General features: G+C 59.2%; 2 protein-coding genes across 2 annotated transcripts in view; one reads left to right on the plus strand and one right to left on the minus strand.

Annotated features, from left to right (window-relative positions):
• The window catches only part of IPO13 (importin 13), a 23,544-nt gene extending 8,142 nt beyond the window's left edge, over nucleotides 1-15,402 (plus strand). Inside the window, exons 5-20 of the mRNA XM_009572153.1 lie at nucleotides 804-970; nucleotides 1,333-1,453; nucleotides 1,745-1,892; nucleotides 2,058-2,239; nucleotides 3,120-3,146; nucleotides 3,886-4,020; nucleotides 4,245-4,388; nucleotides 4,666-4,746; nucleotides 5,356-5,493; nucleotides 5,591-5,687; nucleotides 7,567-7,619; nucleotides 13,842-13,908; nucleotides 14,074-14,132; nucleotides 14,280-14,369; nucleotides 14,512-14,693; nucleotides 14,817-15,402. Coding sequence (XP_009570448.1) covers nucleotides 804-970; nucleotides 1,333-1,453; nucleotides 1,745-1,892; nucleotides 2,058-2,239; nucleotides 3,120-3,146; nucleotides 3,886-4,020; nucleotides 4,245-4,388; nucleotides 4,666-4,746; nucleotides 5,356-5,493; nucleotides 5,591-5,687; nucleotides 7,567-7,619; nucleotides 13,842-13,908; nucleotides 14,074-14,132; nucleotides 14,280-14,369; nucleotides 14,512-14,693; nucleotides 14,817-14,913 — 1,788 coding nt within the window. The 3' untranslated portion in view covers nucleotides 14,914-15,402. The remainder of the gene's footprint in view (nucleotides 1-803; nucleotides 971-1,332; nucleotides 1,454-1,744; nucleotides 1,893-2,057; nucleotides 2,240-3,119; nucleotides 3,147-3,885; nucleotides 4,021-4,244; nucleotides 4,389-4,665; nucleotides 4,747-5,355; nucleotides 5,494-5,590; nucleotides 5,688-7,566; nucleotides 7,620-13,841; nucleotides 13,909-14,073; nucleotides 14,133-14,279; nucleotides 14,370-14,511; nucleotides 14,694-14,816) is intronic.
• A 930-nt stretch (nucleotides 15,403-16,332) lies between these two features.
• On the minus strand, nucleotides 16,333-17,085 carry DPH2 (DPH2 homolog (S. cerevisiae); the record flags this gene model as incomplete). Its single annotated transcript, XM_009572154.1, has 3 exons — nucleotides 16,333-16,460; nucleotides 16,557-16,742; nucleotides 16,881-17,085. Coding segments are annotated over 3 exons (519 nt in total), but the record flags the coding sequence as incomplete, so codon positions are not given.
• Nucleotides 17,086-17,089: the final 4 nt, after the last annotated feature.

Below are 17,089 nucleotides of genomic sequence, written 5' to 3' on the forward strand. Positions count from 1 at the left end.
CCTAATTTTTTTTTTCCAGCAACAGACCTGGTTGTTTAGCTCCTTGCTGCACGGCTGCACCGGCCGCAGGCAGGGAGGAGAGCATGTGCCAGCTTACTGCGGGCTAGACTCTGCTGCCGGGGTGGCGGTCGTGGAGGAGGAAAGAGAGGGCTGGGGGCTCCTAGTGGCTGCCCAGTGGGGGGTCCCTCTCCCATGGCCAGTGTTCCCTGCGCCAGCAGAGCAGCCCTGCCACGTCGTGCTCTATTTTTAGCCCCCATTCATCCCTCCAGCTCCATTCCTTTGCAATCTGATGCAGCGTGGCTGAGCGTGGGCAGGGAGGGGGGCGATGTCGGCGCCATGCTGGCAGTTCCTCTGCTGCGCAGGGCTGGGCCGAGGCTCCTACCTCCTCTCGCTGCTTCTCTGGATGGGTCTGGGGATACGGGTGCAGGCAGGAGAGCGCTGTGCTGCCCAGGCACCCATCCTAGCCTGCCTCGCAAGGGTCCGAGGCATACGTGCTCCTGATGCAGGCGTGCTCCCGAGGCTAGGACATGGCAGGGCAGTGTAACCTGCTGTAACCGTGCTGTCCTCAAACGCCCAAGGGTCCACCTGGCTGCTGGGGCTTCTGACATCTTGGCTCCAGATAACACTGCCGCTGCAGAAGGGCTCGGCATCAGGTGGACCTTGGGGAGCTGGAAATGCAACCTCCAAGGTGTGACAGGTCCCACCAGCCCTGGGAGATGCCCCTGAGCCCCCCGTGCAGCAGGCATGCTGGCTCCATTTTCTTTCCTCTGCAACACCTGATGTATTCCTCCTCCTGCCGCCAGGACGACATCCTCTCCTTCGAGCCGGACAAGCAGGCGGTGTACCAGCAGGTCTACAGGCCTGTCTACTTCCAGCTGGTGGATGTGCTGCTGCACAAAGCCCAGTTCCCCTCCGATGAGGAATATGGCTTCTGGTCTTCGGATGAGAAGGAGCAGTTTCGGATATACAGGTACAGCTGGGAGGTTTGGGTTTGCTTGTCAGGCAGGCGAGGACGCAGGCAGCATCCTGCCTCCCTGGAGCCTGAGCATCATGGGGAGACCCAAGGAGGGATATGGAGGAGATTCCTCCCACCAAGAGCTGTTTTGGCTGTGGTGGTGATGTGGAAACGAGCTGGTGCTTTGGCATGGCACCAGTTGCCCTGCCTAGGAAGCCTGGGATCACTCCGCGTTGGTCTGGGGCGGTGTCCTTGTGCAGGCAGTGCCTGCATCCTGCCTGGCAGCGGGAGAAGTAACGTGTCCAAGCGTGGAGCGTTCTGCAGCGTTCTGCAGCTGGATGGGGGCAGCGTTTGGAGACCCTCCGTGTTCTCTGCAGGGTGGACATCTCTGATACGCTGATGTATGTGTATGAGATGCTGGGTGCTGAGCTCTTGAGCAGCCTCTATGACAAACTGGGACGTCTCCTGACCAACACAGAGCAGCCGTCCACGTGGCAGGTGAGTGAGGGGACCCAGGCACCAGGCTGATGGCACCAGCCCCTCGGGGACCTATCCTTGCCACAGGGTGTTGAGAGCAAAGGGACGTGATAGAGGCGAGAAGCATGACCACCTTGCCAGCACACTTGTGGGCTCTCTGGGGCCTGCTGGGAGGAGGAACAGGTCGTCTTCTGCTTCCCTGTCCTTAGCGCTGTCCTCGGTTGCTGCTGGGGGTCTGAGGTAGTGCCTAGGGCTAGGGTGGGCATCGAGGGTCAGCGTGTGGCTCTGACGGTGAGTCTCCCACTCTGGCAGCACACGGAGGCCTTGCTCTACGGCTTCCAGTCCATCGCTGAGACCATCGATGTGAACTACTCCGATGTGGTGCCGGGGCTGATCGGCCTCATTCCCCGGATCAGCATCAGCAACGTGCAGCTCGCTGACACCGTCATGTTCACTATCGGTGAGGCCTTTGCTCACGCGCAGGCTGGGCTGGGGAGGGGGAGCCCCTCTGAGACCGCTCCTGCCCAGCAATAACAGCAGCGAAAAGCAAAGCAGAGCATCCCGGAACACGGGGAGCAAGAGCCCGCGGCGCAGTCCTGTGGTCTGATCCCGTCTGTGTGCGCAGGGGCCCTGTCGGAGTGGCTGGCTGATCACCCCGTCATGATTAACAACGTGCTGCCGCTGGTGCTCCAAGCCTTGGGCAACCCTGAGCTCTCCATCTCTAGTGTCTCCACCCTGAAGAAGATCTGCCGGGAGTGCAAGTACGACCTGCCGCCCTATGCCGCCAACATTGTTGCTGTGTCGCAGGTAGGAGCTGGATGCAGATGGACGTGTGGTGGCGAGCCGGGATGTGCTCTGTGCAAACCCTTTCCTCCGTATGGATCAGGGCAGGGGGACGCAAAGCAGCAGCTCAGGACATCTTGCTTGGTGTGGGGGACTTGTGCATCCTGTTCCTAGGCCAGTAGACCCAGGTGACAGGCCCTGTATCCTCCTGTGAGTGCAGAAAAGGCAAGCAGTGGCAGACACGACTGCCAAGGGGGTCCACTGGGGTTGCATCCACTTGGGCATCCATCCTTCCCCCGGGGTTTGTTTGCCTTGTTGGGAGCGGCATCCTGCCAGCTCTGCACCTGCCAGGCAGCTGGTGCCACTGCTGAGCATCTTGGGGGGCATCCTGGTGTTCAAGCCTCCCCGTGGAGACTGAGCTAGTCCCTGCAGTGCTGAGGCAGGTTATCCCGTGGTCTTTCTTGGCTCTCAAGATTTGGGACAGATGGGACTCGGAGTCCCGAGGCACTAGGAGGAGGGCTGGGGTGTGCATGGGAGCAGAGAGGGGCCGGTGGAGGGCATGAGCCTCTGCTCTTAGAGCCTGGGGGACACCATCGCTGGGGTGAGGAAGCCCTGGCTGAGGTTGGCTCCTCAAGCCATCCTGCTGCAGAGCCTGTCCGAGGCAGGGGCTCCCCTCGCTGGGTGGCTGAGGGGGCTGGCTGGGGCTAGAGCTTGCCAGGGGACAAGGATTTTGCTCCCTGACTGCGGTGGGTTGTGGGGAGGCTGCGCAGAGCCACGTGCCGCTTGTCTATGCCCACACTGGTGTCAGTTGTCTTGAACTCCTGCATCAGTCCTGCCTCCTGGAAGGGAAGGGGCTTTCTGCAGCACTCACCTTCCTCTTTCTCTCTCCCCTTCCCTTCGGCAGGAGGTGTTGATGAAGCAGATTCACAAGGTAAGAGGGGCTGGTTCACACCTCTGGCTGATCCTGCTTGCCCTCATTAGTCACACTCAGCTGAAGACACGAGGGGTGCCATCACGAGCTGGGCTGTCCCCGGAGGAGAGCTCGGTGCTGCAGCCATCGTGTGCGGGGCAGGAGTACCTGCTGGCTGCCTCTCGCTGCGTTGCCGGGCTCCCACTGCACGTGGGCTGGGGTCGTGCTGGGGGATAAGTCCCCATAGAGAGGGAAGCCCACAGGGAGACTTAACTCTGGCAGTTCCCAGTCCCTCCAAGCCCAAGGATGCCGAGACGGCAGACATGTCTTCAAGAGGAAAAAGGAGGGAGATGAGTGTGGGGACAGAGCCCAGGCCGTGCCTATGACCAGGACAGGGTGGGACGCTTGACCCCACAGGGGCTGAGACAGGTCTGTGCAAAGGATGGTGTGCTGAGGTAGGGTGAGTGGTGCCAGCATGGAGACCTCTGGGCACCAACTGGTCTTTCCTTGGCGGGTTGCTGGGAAGAGGCCAGGTGTGCTGGTGGCAGAGCGCCTGTTCCCTGGGTTCTGCCATGCTGGTAGGGAGCTGCTCCCCTCTCCTGCAGTGAGATGCACCTACAGTGATCCAGCTCAGGACCTGCAGCATGCTGGGTCCTGGCTTTGCTGGCTGGGCCCCTGGCAGCTGTCTTAGCTAGCATGTGTGTGGTAGGGCTGCAGGCTGTGCAGTGACCTACCCCATTGTGTCTCCTCTCTGTCCCAGACAAGCCAGTGCATGTGGCTTATGCAGGCTCTTGGTTTCCTGCTCTCTGCGCTGCAAGTGGAGGAGATCCTGAAGAACCTGCACTCCCTGATCACCCCTTACATCCAGCAGCTGGAAAAGCTGGCTGACGAAACGGTGAGTGCCCTCGTGCTACCTCCCTCCAGAAGTGGCTTCTCCCACTGGCTGTAGCCCTGGGGCTGCTGTCTTGGAGCAGCACTCTTGAACATGGGCTTAGGAGAGTGCAGGGAACACCTCTCTGGCACTTTGCCTCTACAGTCTTGATGCTTCAGCATCCCAAAGGCACGACTGTGATTGAGCAGTGTGGTCTATGTCACACTTGGCTTTATTTTCCCTGGCAGCCCAATCCCTCCAACAAGCTGGCTATCATCCACATCCTGGGCCTGCTCTCCAACTTGTTCACCACCCTAGACATCAGCCACCACGATGATGACCACGAAAGCACCGAGGTCAAGAAGCTGCCAGTGCAGCAAGGACCCAACCCAGTGAGTACAGCAGTAGCTCGATGCTCTTTGCCACAGCCTGGCCAAAGCCTCGCTATTCACTGCTGGTGCCAGGAGAGGGGGGTTGGGTGCTGGAGGACAGCCCAGGTGCTGCCTGTGAGCTGTGCCAGGCTGCTTCAGCAGGGAAGAAAGCTCAGCTTCGCAGGGTGGAGGAGGCAGTGGTGCCTGAAGGTTTGAGCCCAGGCAGTGCTTAGTCTTGAATCTCCCCTCCACAGTGCCATGGCGGCCAATTCTCTTCAGTCCCTCTCGTTCCTTCCAGGTGGTGGTCGTTCTGCAGCAAGTCTTCCAGCTCATACAGAAGGTTCTCAGCAAGTGGCTGAATGATGCCCAGGTGGTAGAGGTAACCGGGCTCCTCCTGTGCGCTGCCTGCAGCTCTGCCTGTCCTTGCTGACCTCTGTCCCCTGAACTGGGGACAGCAAGGGACAGACTCTGGGTTATGCCCTGTTAGAGGGGTGTCTTGCTGGGTTGTCTGGACCAGTGCTATTTGCTGTCACCAGCAGCATCCAGCCATTCTTGTCTTGTGCCCCCATCAGCTCTGCTCCTCTCCAGTTTCAGAGGCCCTGCCATGAACAGGGAGACGGGAGATGGAGGTTTGCCAAACCTGTATTCCCTAAGGGGATAGCTCTGCTCTGACCTGGACCTCTGTCACTTGGTGTTTCTCCAGTTCGCTCAGTTCAGTAATGCCCAGGTGCAGTGTCCCACCAGCCACTCTTCCCCCTGGCCCTCAGGGAGCCTTCTTGCTGCAGTTGGAAGGGCGTTTCCCGGTCTCTGGGAGCATCCTGTGCTGCAGGGCAGGGCACCAGTACCAGTGCAGGTCTGAGCCCTCTGCCTGGCTGGTCCCCATCCCCATTGCCAGCTCTTCCCTCCCTTGGGACCCATCCATCAAGCCCTACCCCCTAGGAGAGGTCTCCAGATGCCCATTGCTCATGTGGTCCCTCTTCTCCCGCAGTCCGTCTGTGCCATCTTTGAGAAGTCCGTGAAGACCCTCCTGGATGATTTTGCCCCCATGGTGCCTCAGCTGTGCGAGATGCTGGGGCAGATGTACAGCACCATCCCCCAGGCCTCTGCCATCGACCTCACCCGGCAGGTACGGAGCCACGCTCGGGGCTGGGGCTGCCACTCCCCAGGGAGGCTGGGGGCACACAGGGCCAGCAGCAGCTTCAGTCCTCCTCTCTCTCTTGCAGCTGGTTCACATCTTTGCCCATGAGCCTGCCCACTTCCCTCCCATCAAGGCCCTCTTCTTGCTCGTTACCTCAGTCACGCTGACCCTCTTCCAGCAAGGTACGTGGGATTAACCCTTCTTCGCGCTGGGGCTGTTGTCAGGCTGTTGCATGCATGGAGTCTGGAGGCGTCTTACCAGGAATGGCTGTTTTCACTCCTAGCTAAGCTAATGGGGCCATCTCTGTTTCTTGGATTCATCCCAATCCCTGGAAGGTGGGTACCTTCCCTGCAGGGCAGCAGAAGCAGGAAACTCCCAGGCGAGACTTTGGACTGCCGTGACAGCCCTGCTTCTGCAGCAGGGCTGGGCGTTGCGTGCTGTAAGGGTCGAGCCGGAGCTCCAGTACCACTTGGCAGGGAGGCTGCGCTCCCTAGCAGATCCTGGGGCTCTTCCCAGGGCCAGCGGTGCTCATAATGGCCAGGAATCAAGCCCTCGCACGAGCAGGAGCATGTGTGTGTGAATATCTGGGAAAGGACCTTTTCAGAGGAACTGCTGGCCACCGAGTCACTGCTGTGATGCTGAGGATGCTGGCATCCTCCCGCAGGGCAGGGGCCCCTCTTTGGCTCACTGCCTGCACTACAAAAAGCGAACGGAGTTAGGACAGACCCCCCCATGGCTCCCCTCAGCCGCTTGGTGACTTGCCCCATGATGGGGGCAAATGTACCTTGGAGCTGCTGGCTCTGGTCCTTCAGCAGCTCTGTTTACAGTCCCCAAGGGGTCTTGTCCTTTGCTCACAGCTGGGTGCTGGGCAGGGTGATGCCTCCCCCCAGTACAAGGCTCAGAGCTCTCTAGAGAAGTGGGGGAGGCATGGGGACCCCTGCTTCATCATCACGCCATGGTCCAAGCAAATCCTGCTGCGCTGAGGTGTCACTGGGGTCAGTGGCAAGCGAGCTGGGCTTACCCGGAGATCAAGTCCCTGCTTCTGCCAGTGGTGTGTGGATGCGTGTACGCTGAAACCCTCTTGGCTCGGCACCTCGGGAGGCGGCGATGCCTCCGGGCAGCAGCAGGCATGTCTGCAGGAGGAAAGGGGAGGGGACAGAGCCCGAGCTGTGCCAATGCTTGGACGCGAGCTTTGCTCAGGCAAGCGGCCGTCCAGCTCACTGTGTGCCAGGACTGTGCTCCCACCCACCCCGTTGGGTCACCTCCGGTGGGCGGCCGGCCCTGAGCAGGGCAAGACCCTTCTGCTGAGCCCACGGGCAGCAGGAGAGGGGGGTACGCCTGACCCCGCAGGGGCCGAGACGTGTCTGTGCACAGAGTCAGATGCCAAGGTAGGGTGAGTGGTGCTGGCATGGAGATCTCTCGGCACTGAGCTGCTCTCTCCCAGGAGGATGCTGGAGGAGACCTGCAGAAGGGTCCTGGACTCAGCGTCACGGAGAGCATCTGGGAATGGGGCGGGAGGGCGACTGTGCCAGGGGCTCCTGAGCAGCTGGTGCTGGTGACAAGCATGTGCACGCCTGAGCCCGGCTGGGCCAGTCAAGCGTTTGCTGAGGTGTTGTCGTTCACTTGCAGTTATCTTCCAGGACCAAACGGTGCTCTGAAGACACCCGCTCAGTCCCCACAGTGCAAAAGCTCTAATTCTCCTTGTGGAGATGGTGCCCAGCTAGCCCCTGCTCCTCCTCCTCCTCTTCCTCCCCAAGGACATGAAGATCTCCTCCTTGGCTCTGCAGCGCCCAGGTGCTAGCTGGAGACCCTGGGGCTTCAGACCCTTTCCTTTGCAGTTTCTTTCTGTTCTTGGGTTCTCCAAGTTTCATGATTTTTTGTATGTTTTGTTTCTTTAACTTGCTTCAAGCTGCTCATGTTGCCCATCCCCTTCCCCACACACCCCTCCTCCCTTACACTCCTGTTTTCACTTGTAAATTCTTTCTGTATCACATAACTATATGATGTTGAGTTGCTGTTTGTATGATTTTTCTCTTAAGTTACATCTTTATTATATTTTAGGGCCCAGGGATCATCCTGATATTGTTGATTCATTTATGCAACTCCTGGCACAGGTGTGTTTTAGTTTCTTATTCATTCACTTTCTGTTCTCTCTCTTTCTCTTTTTAATTCAATTTAAACCTATTTTTAGCTTTCTGTTGACAACGTTTTTTTCCTTTTAGTTGAATATCGAGTTTCTCCATCTGTTTCCGTGGAAGTTGAAAACAAAACATTCTCCTTTAGTTCTGGGTTTGCACCATCCCCAGGGCAGTGCCCTCCTCTGCAGGGCAGCCTCCAGCTGCCAGCCCCTCGCCTTGCCAATGCAGGGCGCTTGGGGCTGCTGCCGCGGTCACCCTCGGGTGACAAATTAGAGCATTGAGTGGATGTTTTCCGACCCATTTACCTGCCCTGAGACGGGTCCTCCAGAGCGGGGACGGGCTGAGCTGGCTGCCTTGCTCCGGGGCCGGTGGGAGGAAGCCCCTGCCCGCGGTAGCAGGCAGCTGCCAGGGTTTGGCTCTGAGCAGCGTGCTTGTGATGGCGTCTGGACCTGCCAGGGTGCCACGCTGCCTCACCCCCGCCAGCCTCTCGGGGTGGTGGCAGCTCCTGTGTCTGCAGCCTGGGAGTGCTCCCGTGCCTCCGGCTTGGTGGCACGCAGGGACAGTTTGCGTCGGTGTGGCGGGGGCCGCAGGCTGGCTCGCGGGGCTGGCACTCGTGAAACGGGCAGGCGGAGCCAGCGCTGTGCTCTGTGTGTATATACACCTGTTGGGAGCAGCGCGAGCCCGGCACGCTCCTCAGCCCACCGTGGCCTTTGAGGGAGAAGCCCTGATGTCCTCAATACACTCAGTGCCCCTGTTGGAGATCCATCCCCCGGCACCTACTCAGAGGGTGGGTCGGTGGCAAGGAGGGGCTGGCAAAATTGCTTTCTGCTTCATTTCTGTAATGATGAGACCTCTGACCACACGTGCTGGCCTGGTGGCTGTGCAGGGACACCCGTCCAAGCAGCTGCCAGAGCTGTGGCCGTCCTGCCCTTGCCAGCAGCCCAGGAAGGGTGCCTGGCATGCCCAGGTGCTAAGCCGTCAGCCTCCTCCGATGGCAGCTTGGCCCTCGTGTGGGTCTTGCGGGATGGAGCGGGCGAGGGGACTGCACCTCACCTGCCCGGGCAAGGTCTGCTACTCACGGGTCTCACCTTGATGCCCAGATGCCCCTGAGACCCATCGCATCTCGCAAGCTGTACTGCAGTGTTTTCTTCCCTGCTTTTCCTCTTGAAAGACGTAATGTAATCGAGGTTGTTGGAAAGCGTTCACAGCTTTTGCCGATGCCGGTTTCAGAAGCTGTGACCTTTTAACAAGGGTTTTGAACGTGATGGAAGAATTGGTGAATGGGGTCTGTGCGTGAAGTTCATGGAGTTCCTCCCCTGGCAGGACCTCCATTCGAGCACTGTGCCCAGTTTGGAGCACAACGTTTCTGTAGATATAGACCAGAGACCACAGAGAAAAGCATCTGGGAAGATGACCACCTTGTACACATGGTGAGGAGGAAAGGCTGATGGGAGCCTGAGGAGCTGCATGAGTCTTGGGGTGCGTAAAAGGTAATGTCCCAGTTGTAGGTAAAAACCCCTTTCCTGTTCTCCTTGATTGGGACAAACAGTCGCGGGAGGAAGTCATGGAAGAGAATCCAGGTTAGGCAGTAGGAGATCTTTCTAACAGCACGGGGAAGCACTGGAAGGTCACTCAGGGAGCTGCTGTTGCTTGGAGGGCTTGAAAGGACTCAACAAGCCTGTTGCTCCTGGAGGGCACGTAGAGGTGATCCTGCCCGGGGAGGTGGGGGATTAGGTGACCATGAGAGACTCTTCCAAGGCTATTTGTTGTTTCTTTGCAAACTGCTGAGTTTCTCTCTGGCTTGGGGTCCTTCTCTCTGTCTGGACACAGCACATTTGTGCTTTCTTGGAGAGAAAAGTGCAACCGTGCTGCACTTCCGTGGGGTGTGCTGTCAGAGCAAACACCACCCATCCCGGCTGCTGGGAAGCTGTTACACGCTGCCTTCATGGGCAGGATCTGCAGGCAATGCTGGGGCAGCGTGGTGGCAGCCAGCCTGGTCCCTGGCATGCCAGTCTCTGGACAGCCCATGTCCTTTGAAGGTCCTGTTACAGGAGCAGCTCAGAGGCTCCTACCTCCATCATGGATCACTGCGAGGTGCCTGATGTGCTGCCAGCCCACCACCACCCACAGCCACTTAAGACCTCTTTTCCTGGGCTTTTTATTCCAGCAACCCCACAGAGACCAAAGGATCCCATTCCTGTCCTCTCTCCTCACGCGTAGGACTTGTTTCAAGGTTTCCTCCTCTTCCTTGGTCTGCCCCTCTTCCCAGACTGATGATCTGTCAGGGTACTTTGAAACCCATCAAGAAATGGCTTTGCCATCCCTGCTTGGCTCCTTGCTCTCAGGACTTCAAGAGCTGTCTGATGGCAGGGGTGGGTCCAGCCTGTCCTTTTCCAGAGGACCATGCTCTGTGGTGATGCTGTTGAGCATTTGTAGATCCATGGATTAAAGTTGGAGAGAACTGCAGATCTCTTCAGATCCAATTTTCATGTGTCAGGGGCTGTGTTTTCATCCCAGCCTGCTTTGCCTGCAGAGCCCTTGGCCAAGTAATGCATCTTCCAGCAGCGAGTTTGGACCCAAGAGTGTGTCAAGGTGGAGACTTTCCCACTTCCCTGACCGTCTGTTCCTGTGGTTGATCACCTTGGTGGAAATATTATCTTCCCTGTTTCAAATTTGTCTGGTTTCTCCTTGCAGGCAGTGTTTTTGTCCTCTCCCTCTGCCAGCAAGTACTCTCCTCTACAGGGAGCCATCTCTCTTGTGACAGGATTTCAGTTGACTTTACAGTATATTTATTTGGGCTTGGTTGCAGCCCGTGGGACTGCCCAGTTGGTGCAGCTGATTGTTTTGCCACTCTGTTAATTGGCAATCCACTCTTGACGACGGCTGGCTGATCACAAGAGCATGCTGGCTTAAACCAAATGTCTTACAGATGCCAGAGACCCTGGAGTTATTGTTACTACTCAAAGCTAAGTATAAAATAACCCGTCTGCTGTAAGGCTGCGTGGAGTGGTGCCGGCACCCTTTGCAGTGAGATCTGTCCTCAGCCGCTCCCCTCCCGCCTCCACTGTGTGCTGGGAATGGTGCAGAGCGTCGCTGCTGCTGTGCCCGAGGTGAGCATCCCGCCTGGAGGGCTGCGGGGCTCAATGCCACCCGCGCAGCCGGAGCACCTGTGCCCAGGATGCCCAGGATCGCACAGCCGCGGCAGCTGGGGCTTGCACCCGGGTCCTGGTATGCAAACCCAGGCAGGAGGTTTTGGTGTTTCAGAGCTCTTGCCCAGTCCCTGGCCAGCAGGTATCACTAGTGTGTGCGCTCCCAGTTGCAAGTAGGATTTTGGGGCTCTCCAGCCTGCCTCCCCACCAACAGCTGCAGGCACATCCACCCACCCTGGCAGGGCTCCAAGCCAGCACGGACCGTGGGAGCGCTGCAGTCACCTCCCTTGACCAGGAGACCAGGGGCAGACTGGGCAAGCAAGGGCCTTGCCAGGCAGAAGATGCTGGACTGACCTTCTGTGATGGCTCAGCCACCGCTGTCTCCCACCTCCTTCCCTTCTTGAGCTGGTCCAGGCTGCACGCAGCAGTCCTTGAGCTCTCCACCACGCCTGCTGCAGCTGGAGTCATAGAGCCCCATGGAGGACGCGGGCTTGGCATCCCCTCTCCCTGGCAGGCAGGGGCTGACTGCTCCTCCCTGGCCCTGTTGCCTGGCCAAGCTCATGCGCCCTTTCCAAAGCTGGAGGCTCTGCTCTGCCAGGCATGTGGTCTGGGAAGAGGTGGTGGAGCTGGACACAAGGGCTTGATCTGTGTGCTCTGGAGAGCTGCAGAAACTGGCCATGCAGCCCCCCACTGTCCCCTGTCTGCTGGAGGAGTGGGGTTCAGTGTCCCTTCCATGCTTGCCTGCATGTCTCTGAAGAGCCAGGCACAGAAGAGGAGCCAGCTCTGAAGACTTGTCCGGGGTTCTCCCAGCTGCTATGGAGAAGAACCCGACGTCCTTTCTGTGCCACCCTGCAGACAGCCCTCACCAGAGAGCCAGTGCCTACCTCTGCAGTGGCTGCTGCAGCAGAGGATGTGGGAGGACATTTGAAAGCATTTAAAGACCTGTCCCCATCCCAGAACATGTGAGCAGAGATGCTCTGGCGGGAGACAGGGAGGACAGGCTGGCAGTTAAGAGGTCCCAGAGCTGGAGCAGGGTTCCTGGTGCTGGGAAAGAGCAGCTGGACCTACCTGGTGCCGCTTACTAACGGGAGAAGCTCCACAGGGCCCCATCTGATGGGGTAAAAAGCATCTCTGTCTACATTAGGCGTGTGCCCAGGTTGAGCTTGCACTCTGTGCTCCCCTGGTGGAGATGTCCTACAGGATGGAGGTCTCCCGATACCAGGGGACACTTTTCTCCCATGGCACTGACAGAGTGAGGAGCAGGTACTGCAGCGAGCCTGCAGGAGACCCTGGGGGCTGCCGTGGGTCTGGTTTGGCTGGGAGAAGCATCATGCAGGTAGGTGGCAACCTGAGCACTTTGGAAGACCCGTGTGCCAGCTGAACAGTCTTGCAGCGTGCAGGACATGGGTTAAAACCAGCCCCTTGGATGGGCAGGGTAGAGGAACCTGCAGTTTGGGTGGAATCACGGGAGCCAGCTGTCCTCGAGTAGCATGCTGCTGGGGGAGAGGCTTGTGGTCACCACTCTGGAGGCCAGACCAGGGCTGGGGGCAGTGGGGGTAGTCCTCCACAGTGAAAACTGCAATGTGTCTTGCAAGCATTGGCTGGTATGGAGCCAACTAGACAGCAGCAGCCATGATGAGTGGATGTGTTTCTAAACCGTTGCCCATCCGCTAGCTAGCCTTCTGATGTTGGTGCCAGCGTGTCAGAAGGGATGGTGCACACAGTCTGTATGTACACACACAGGTATAACATGGCCCCTGATGGCTCCCATGAAGGTCTCCGCTTGTATCTAGCAGGGAAGCAGGTCCCTGCGATTGTGCCCCCCTCCGCCTGGTACAGTGACCAAATCCGAGTCCTCTCTTGCAGCGTGTGATACAAAGTCAGAAAGGAGATGGGGTAACCCTGAAACCTGCTACTCAACTTAGTCTGCAGCATATGTTCTCTGCACCAGGCAGATGGCTGTAGGCTTTCTCTGGAGAAGAAGGGGTGGGAAATAAGTCTGTTTTGCTCCAAGTAGAGACTATGGCTATGGGCAGATGGCCAGGCGTCCTGGGCACTGCTGGCTGAAAGCTGTTCCTGCTTTCATCCCTGGGAGCAGGCTCGGAGGGAGGCAGTGTCCCTGTACACAGCTCAGCCCGAGGGCTGCCTGCCCTGGTGTCCTGTTGTCTGAGCTCCAGGCACAGAGCAGGGCCACTCCAGCGCTGTGGCTGCTGTCTCCAGTGTTGGAGTGACAGCAGGGCAGGAGACATGGCTGCCATCCCCAGTGCTGGCCTGCAGCAGTGAGCACGGTGGCATGGTGGTCAGGGCACGGATGTCACCAGAACTCTTCCTGTGGAATGGCAAGTGCAGACTGAAACGTTTCCCCCAAGTAATTTCCCAGTGCCAGCACAGGGGCGATCAAGCCATTGCACGGGGTACCACAGCTCAGGGTGTCCCCAGCAGCAGTGCCTGACCCCCACAGTGGCTGGTGGGATTGCCAAGTGACAATGAAAAAGCAAAACTTTTCTGATCTCAGACTTGCTGCTCAGGAACTGCCAAGCAATGGTAGCATCTCATTGTCATCTGTGCCCTGGAGCCCAAGCAGAGCTAGCTGCTGGTCCATTCTGGGGTTACTGCTTGATCCAGTTGCTGTGACCCCAGGGACACCAGCATCTTCAAGAGGAGAGGAGCAAAGCACAGAGGTGGCTGGTCTCTGCTGCCCTCGCCCTGGGAGCACTGCTGCCTGGCCTGCTCTGGTGGGACAGGAGCCATCTGTCCTGTCTCTGCGTCCAAAGTGTTTGTGTGTGTACGCCGCCGTGGCATCTATCCTCAGGTCCTGGAGTTGGCAGTCCCTGAGTGTAGTAAACTGCCTGGCTGTTTGATTGACATTTCCTTGGGGGGGTGGAAAGTGATGGTTTCCTGCTGTACTGTGTGAATCTGCCGTTTACTGTGGGTGTGCCCAGGTAAGTGTGCATCCAGGCAGAAGCTGTCTGGGGCACTGGGTTCCTCGGAGGCTTCCTGGCTGCCTCTGCAGCACTGGGTTTATGCTGCCTGTCTGTGTGCCTTGCAGGCTCTGAAAAGGAAGCCAGACCTCTTCCTGTGTAGCAACCTGGATGTCAAAGCAGTGTTTCAGTGTGGTGAGTACCATGGGCATGGGCATGCATGCCCCTGCCCTGTGGCGAAGCCAGCCTGCTCCCCCTGCGGAGCTGGGCACAGACCAGCCAGGCGCTGGGGACCACAGGGCTGGTTTGGGATGGTGTGCGGGGTTTCTGCCTGCTAACCTGAGTGCTTTCTGCCCGCAGGTGTCCTTTCGCTCAAGTTCCCTGAGGCCCCAACGGTGAAAGCATCCTGTGGCTTTTTTGTGAGTATCGTGGCATGGTGCAGCCCCAAGGGGATGGCCTGCAGCCCCCTGAGGGACGGGAGGGCAGGAGTGGGGCTGTGGGACGGGCAAGGGCACTGCAACATGGAGCTTGCTCTGGCACTGAGCAAGCTGGGCTCTGTGTTACAGACGGAGCTGCTGCCCCGCTGCGGAGAGATCGCTCCGGTGGGACAGGTCGTGCATGAGAACGGCAAAGTGCTGCTGCAGGCAGTGCTGGAGGTGAGAGACGCCAAGACTGCAGGGTCCCCGGGCAGCTTTGGGCTCTATTCCTGAGGAGCTGGGGGCAGAGAGCCCGGCAGCGTGGGTGGGTGCAGGCAGGGTGATGCTGGGGGCTCAGCAGGGTCTGTCTGCTCTGTGGCAGGGTGTCGGTGGCCAGGCCTCCCGCAGCCTCATGGATCACTTCGCAGAAATCCTCTTTGCCTTGAACAAGCACTGCTTCAGCTACCTGAGCATCTGGATCAAGGAGGCCATGCAGCAGGACAGCTTCCCCTCGGCCCGTGTCAGTCCCGAGCAGAAGGAGACCTTCAGCCAGCAGATCCTCAGGTTCGTGCACCCCTGCAACCCTCCCTGTGGTGGCTCTGCCCCACCTGCAGTGGGAGTGACCCTTCTGCATGACCTGGTCTGTCCCTCCTGCTTCATGTGTGTCCCCTCCCTCTGTCTTAGCAGAGAGCGTGTGAACAAGCGGCGAGTGAAGGAGATGGTGAAGGAGTTCACCCTGCTGTGCCGAGGGCTGCATGGCACGGAGTACACAGCAGACTACTGAGCACCTGGCCAGGACCGCGGACAATTTGCCTGGACGAGCTCTTCCCTGCAAGGAAGCCCCCCCATCCTCCCTGCCCTGCTGCAGTACGGCTCGTAGAATAACCCTCCACCTAGAATTAACCCACTCGGGACGCTCCTCAGCTAGATTTGGTGGCCGCATCTCGTGTCAGCATCTTTGTTCCCCCCAGCATGCTCCCCCCTCGCAGGGGACGGGAGTGCCGGCTGCAGGAGGCGGCAGTGGGGAGGGGGAGGCCTGGGCAGGACTGCCCCAGCACAGGCTGTCCCATGCCCAGGCTACCTGCCCTTCCCTGGCACTTCCCCTTCCCGTGGGTGCCCGTGCGCTGCGGCGGGGATGCTGCCCCTGTGCCTGCGGCAGTGGCTGGCTGGGCGGGGGGGCTCGCCCCCTGCTCGTTTGTACGTGTGTGGTTGGGAGGGGGGAGGCCCTGCACCTAATTATATTAAGAATATTTCTATGTTGTGGCTGTCGTTATTGTGGTGCCCGGACTTTGCCTGCCCCTTGCCTCTGGGGAAGAGCCCAGCAGAGGGGGTTAAATCAAGGTTGGGATGCCTCAAAGCCTCCTGTCCCCACTGGCTGTGGGAGGGATGGCAAAAACCAATGTCCCCCCTGCTCACCATGCTCTCCTGCCCGGCATTGAGCAGCTCATGGAGCAGAAACAGTCCTGCCCAACATGAGAGGGGCCAGACTCCATCCCTGCCGAACGCGGGGTCCTCCCTGCAGCACGGGATGTGCGCGCCCCACTCCTGTTCATCGGAGCAGGTGAGGGGCTTGCTCACACTCGGAGCCCTCTCCCCTTTGCCTTAGTTCCCCAGCCCAGCCTGTCCAGCCTGTGAATGTGGTTTCATTTCTGGGGGTCCCAGTTCCGGTTTGCTGTTGTCTCAGGCTGGTTTTAGCTGACACCAGAGTGAGAAACGTGATCTGTATTTTCACTCTGGGGTGTCTGGTATCACCCCTGCCTGCACTCCTCAGCCCATGTTTTATTCTAGAAGATAATTCACTCACAAGTCCTTTTCTGTTCGGCTTTAGTTAGCAGCAGTAGCCCACATAAGCCTCGAGTCCTGGTGCTGTCAGTTCGTGCGAAGCCGTGACCTTTCCCGTGTAGGGCCAAAGCTGCCCTGGACTGGGGAGCCCTCGGAGTCTGGGTCTGGGCCAAGCGCCTCTCCTGGCCCTGCTGGTGCCCTGGCCACCCACCCCGGGGTGCCGCGGGTATTCCCGAACACCCACACAACTCCTGCTCTCCCACTGCAGTACTACTGACCCAAGGCTGCATCCACCACGGGGCCAGCTGGTGGCAGGTCCGGACCCTCGTGACACCCTCACAGGTCCGACACCCGCTGACAAGTGACGCCCGCGCCCCTGCACGCCCCCTGCTCCTGGCTGGGTGCCGACGCTACTGCCGAATCAGGGTTGCTTGCGCCCGTCCGCATAGGCAATGGCAATCCCTCGTCGGCCCTGCACAGCCTTGGAGACGGGCGTCTGCCCCAGCTGCTGCTCCAGGCCCCGCCAGCTGCGGGACTCCAGGAAGGAGGCTGGGAGGAGAGAGAAAGGGAATTGTTACTGAGAGCAGGGAGACAGCACTTCCCCTGCACCGGGGCTCAGCCCCACCACAAAAACCCATCACAAACCAGCAGGGCTGATCTCCGCGAGGGCCCGCGACTGGTCCCTGCAGGCCAGGGTGGTGCTGGGGGGCAGCTGAGGGGCCGGGGGGTCACAGAGGTGGGTGGCACGCATTTCCCCTGTGATCAGCGAGATGTCAGGAATGGCCTCCGCTGCAGGGACAGCCGGTGGGCGCTCAACCTGCGCCCAAGCACAAAAAATGGTAACATTAGCCTGGTGCTCACATCTATCCTCTGGCCGGCACAGAGCTGGGGCAACTGCAGCCTCCAGGCAGGGGAGAAGGGCAGGACATGCCCCACGAAGGTGTTGGGCAGCTGGTTTCCAGCTGTTACCTGGCAGCAGGTCTCGGAAGTCAGTGAGGTAGTTCCCTGTCCATTCGCGGGCTGGGTTACAGGCCAGCTCCAGCTCATAGGGGGTCACAACAGGCCGGTAGAAGTCACTGGAGTCCAGCAGGGAGTTCTGAGCGCAGGCCACCAGGACGAAGATGTCCACCTCCAGGAAGTTGGCCAGCTTGGCGGGGTTCGGCTTCCCCACAGCCAGT

Source organism: Fulmarus glacialis, unplaced genomic scaffold, assembly GCF_000690835.1.
Source record: "Fulmarus glacialis isolate BGI_N327 unplaced genomic scaffold, ASM69083v1 scaffold22822, whole genome shotgun sequence".
NCBI classification, from domain to species: Eukaryota; Metazoa; Chordata; class Aves; order Procellariiformes; family Procellariidae; genus Fulmarus; species Fulmarus glacialis.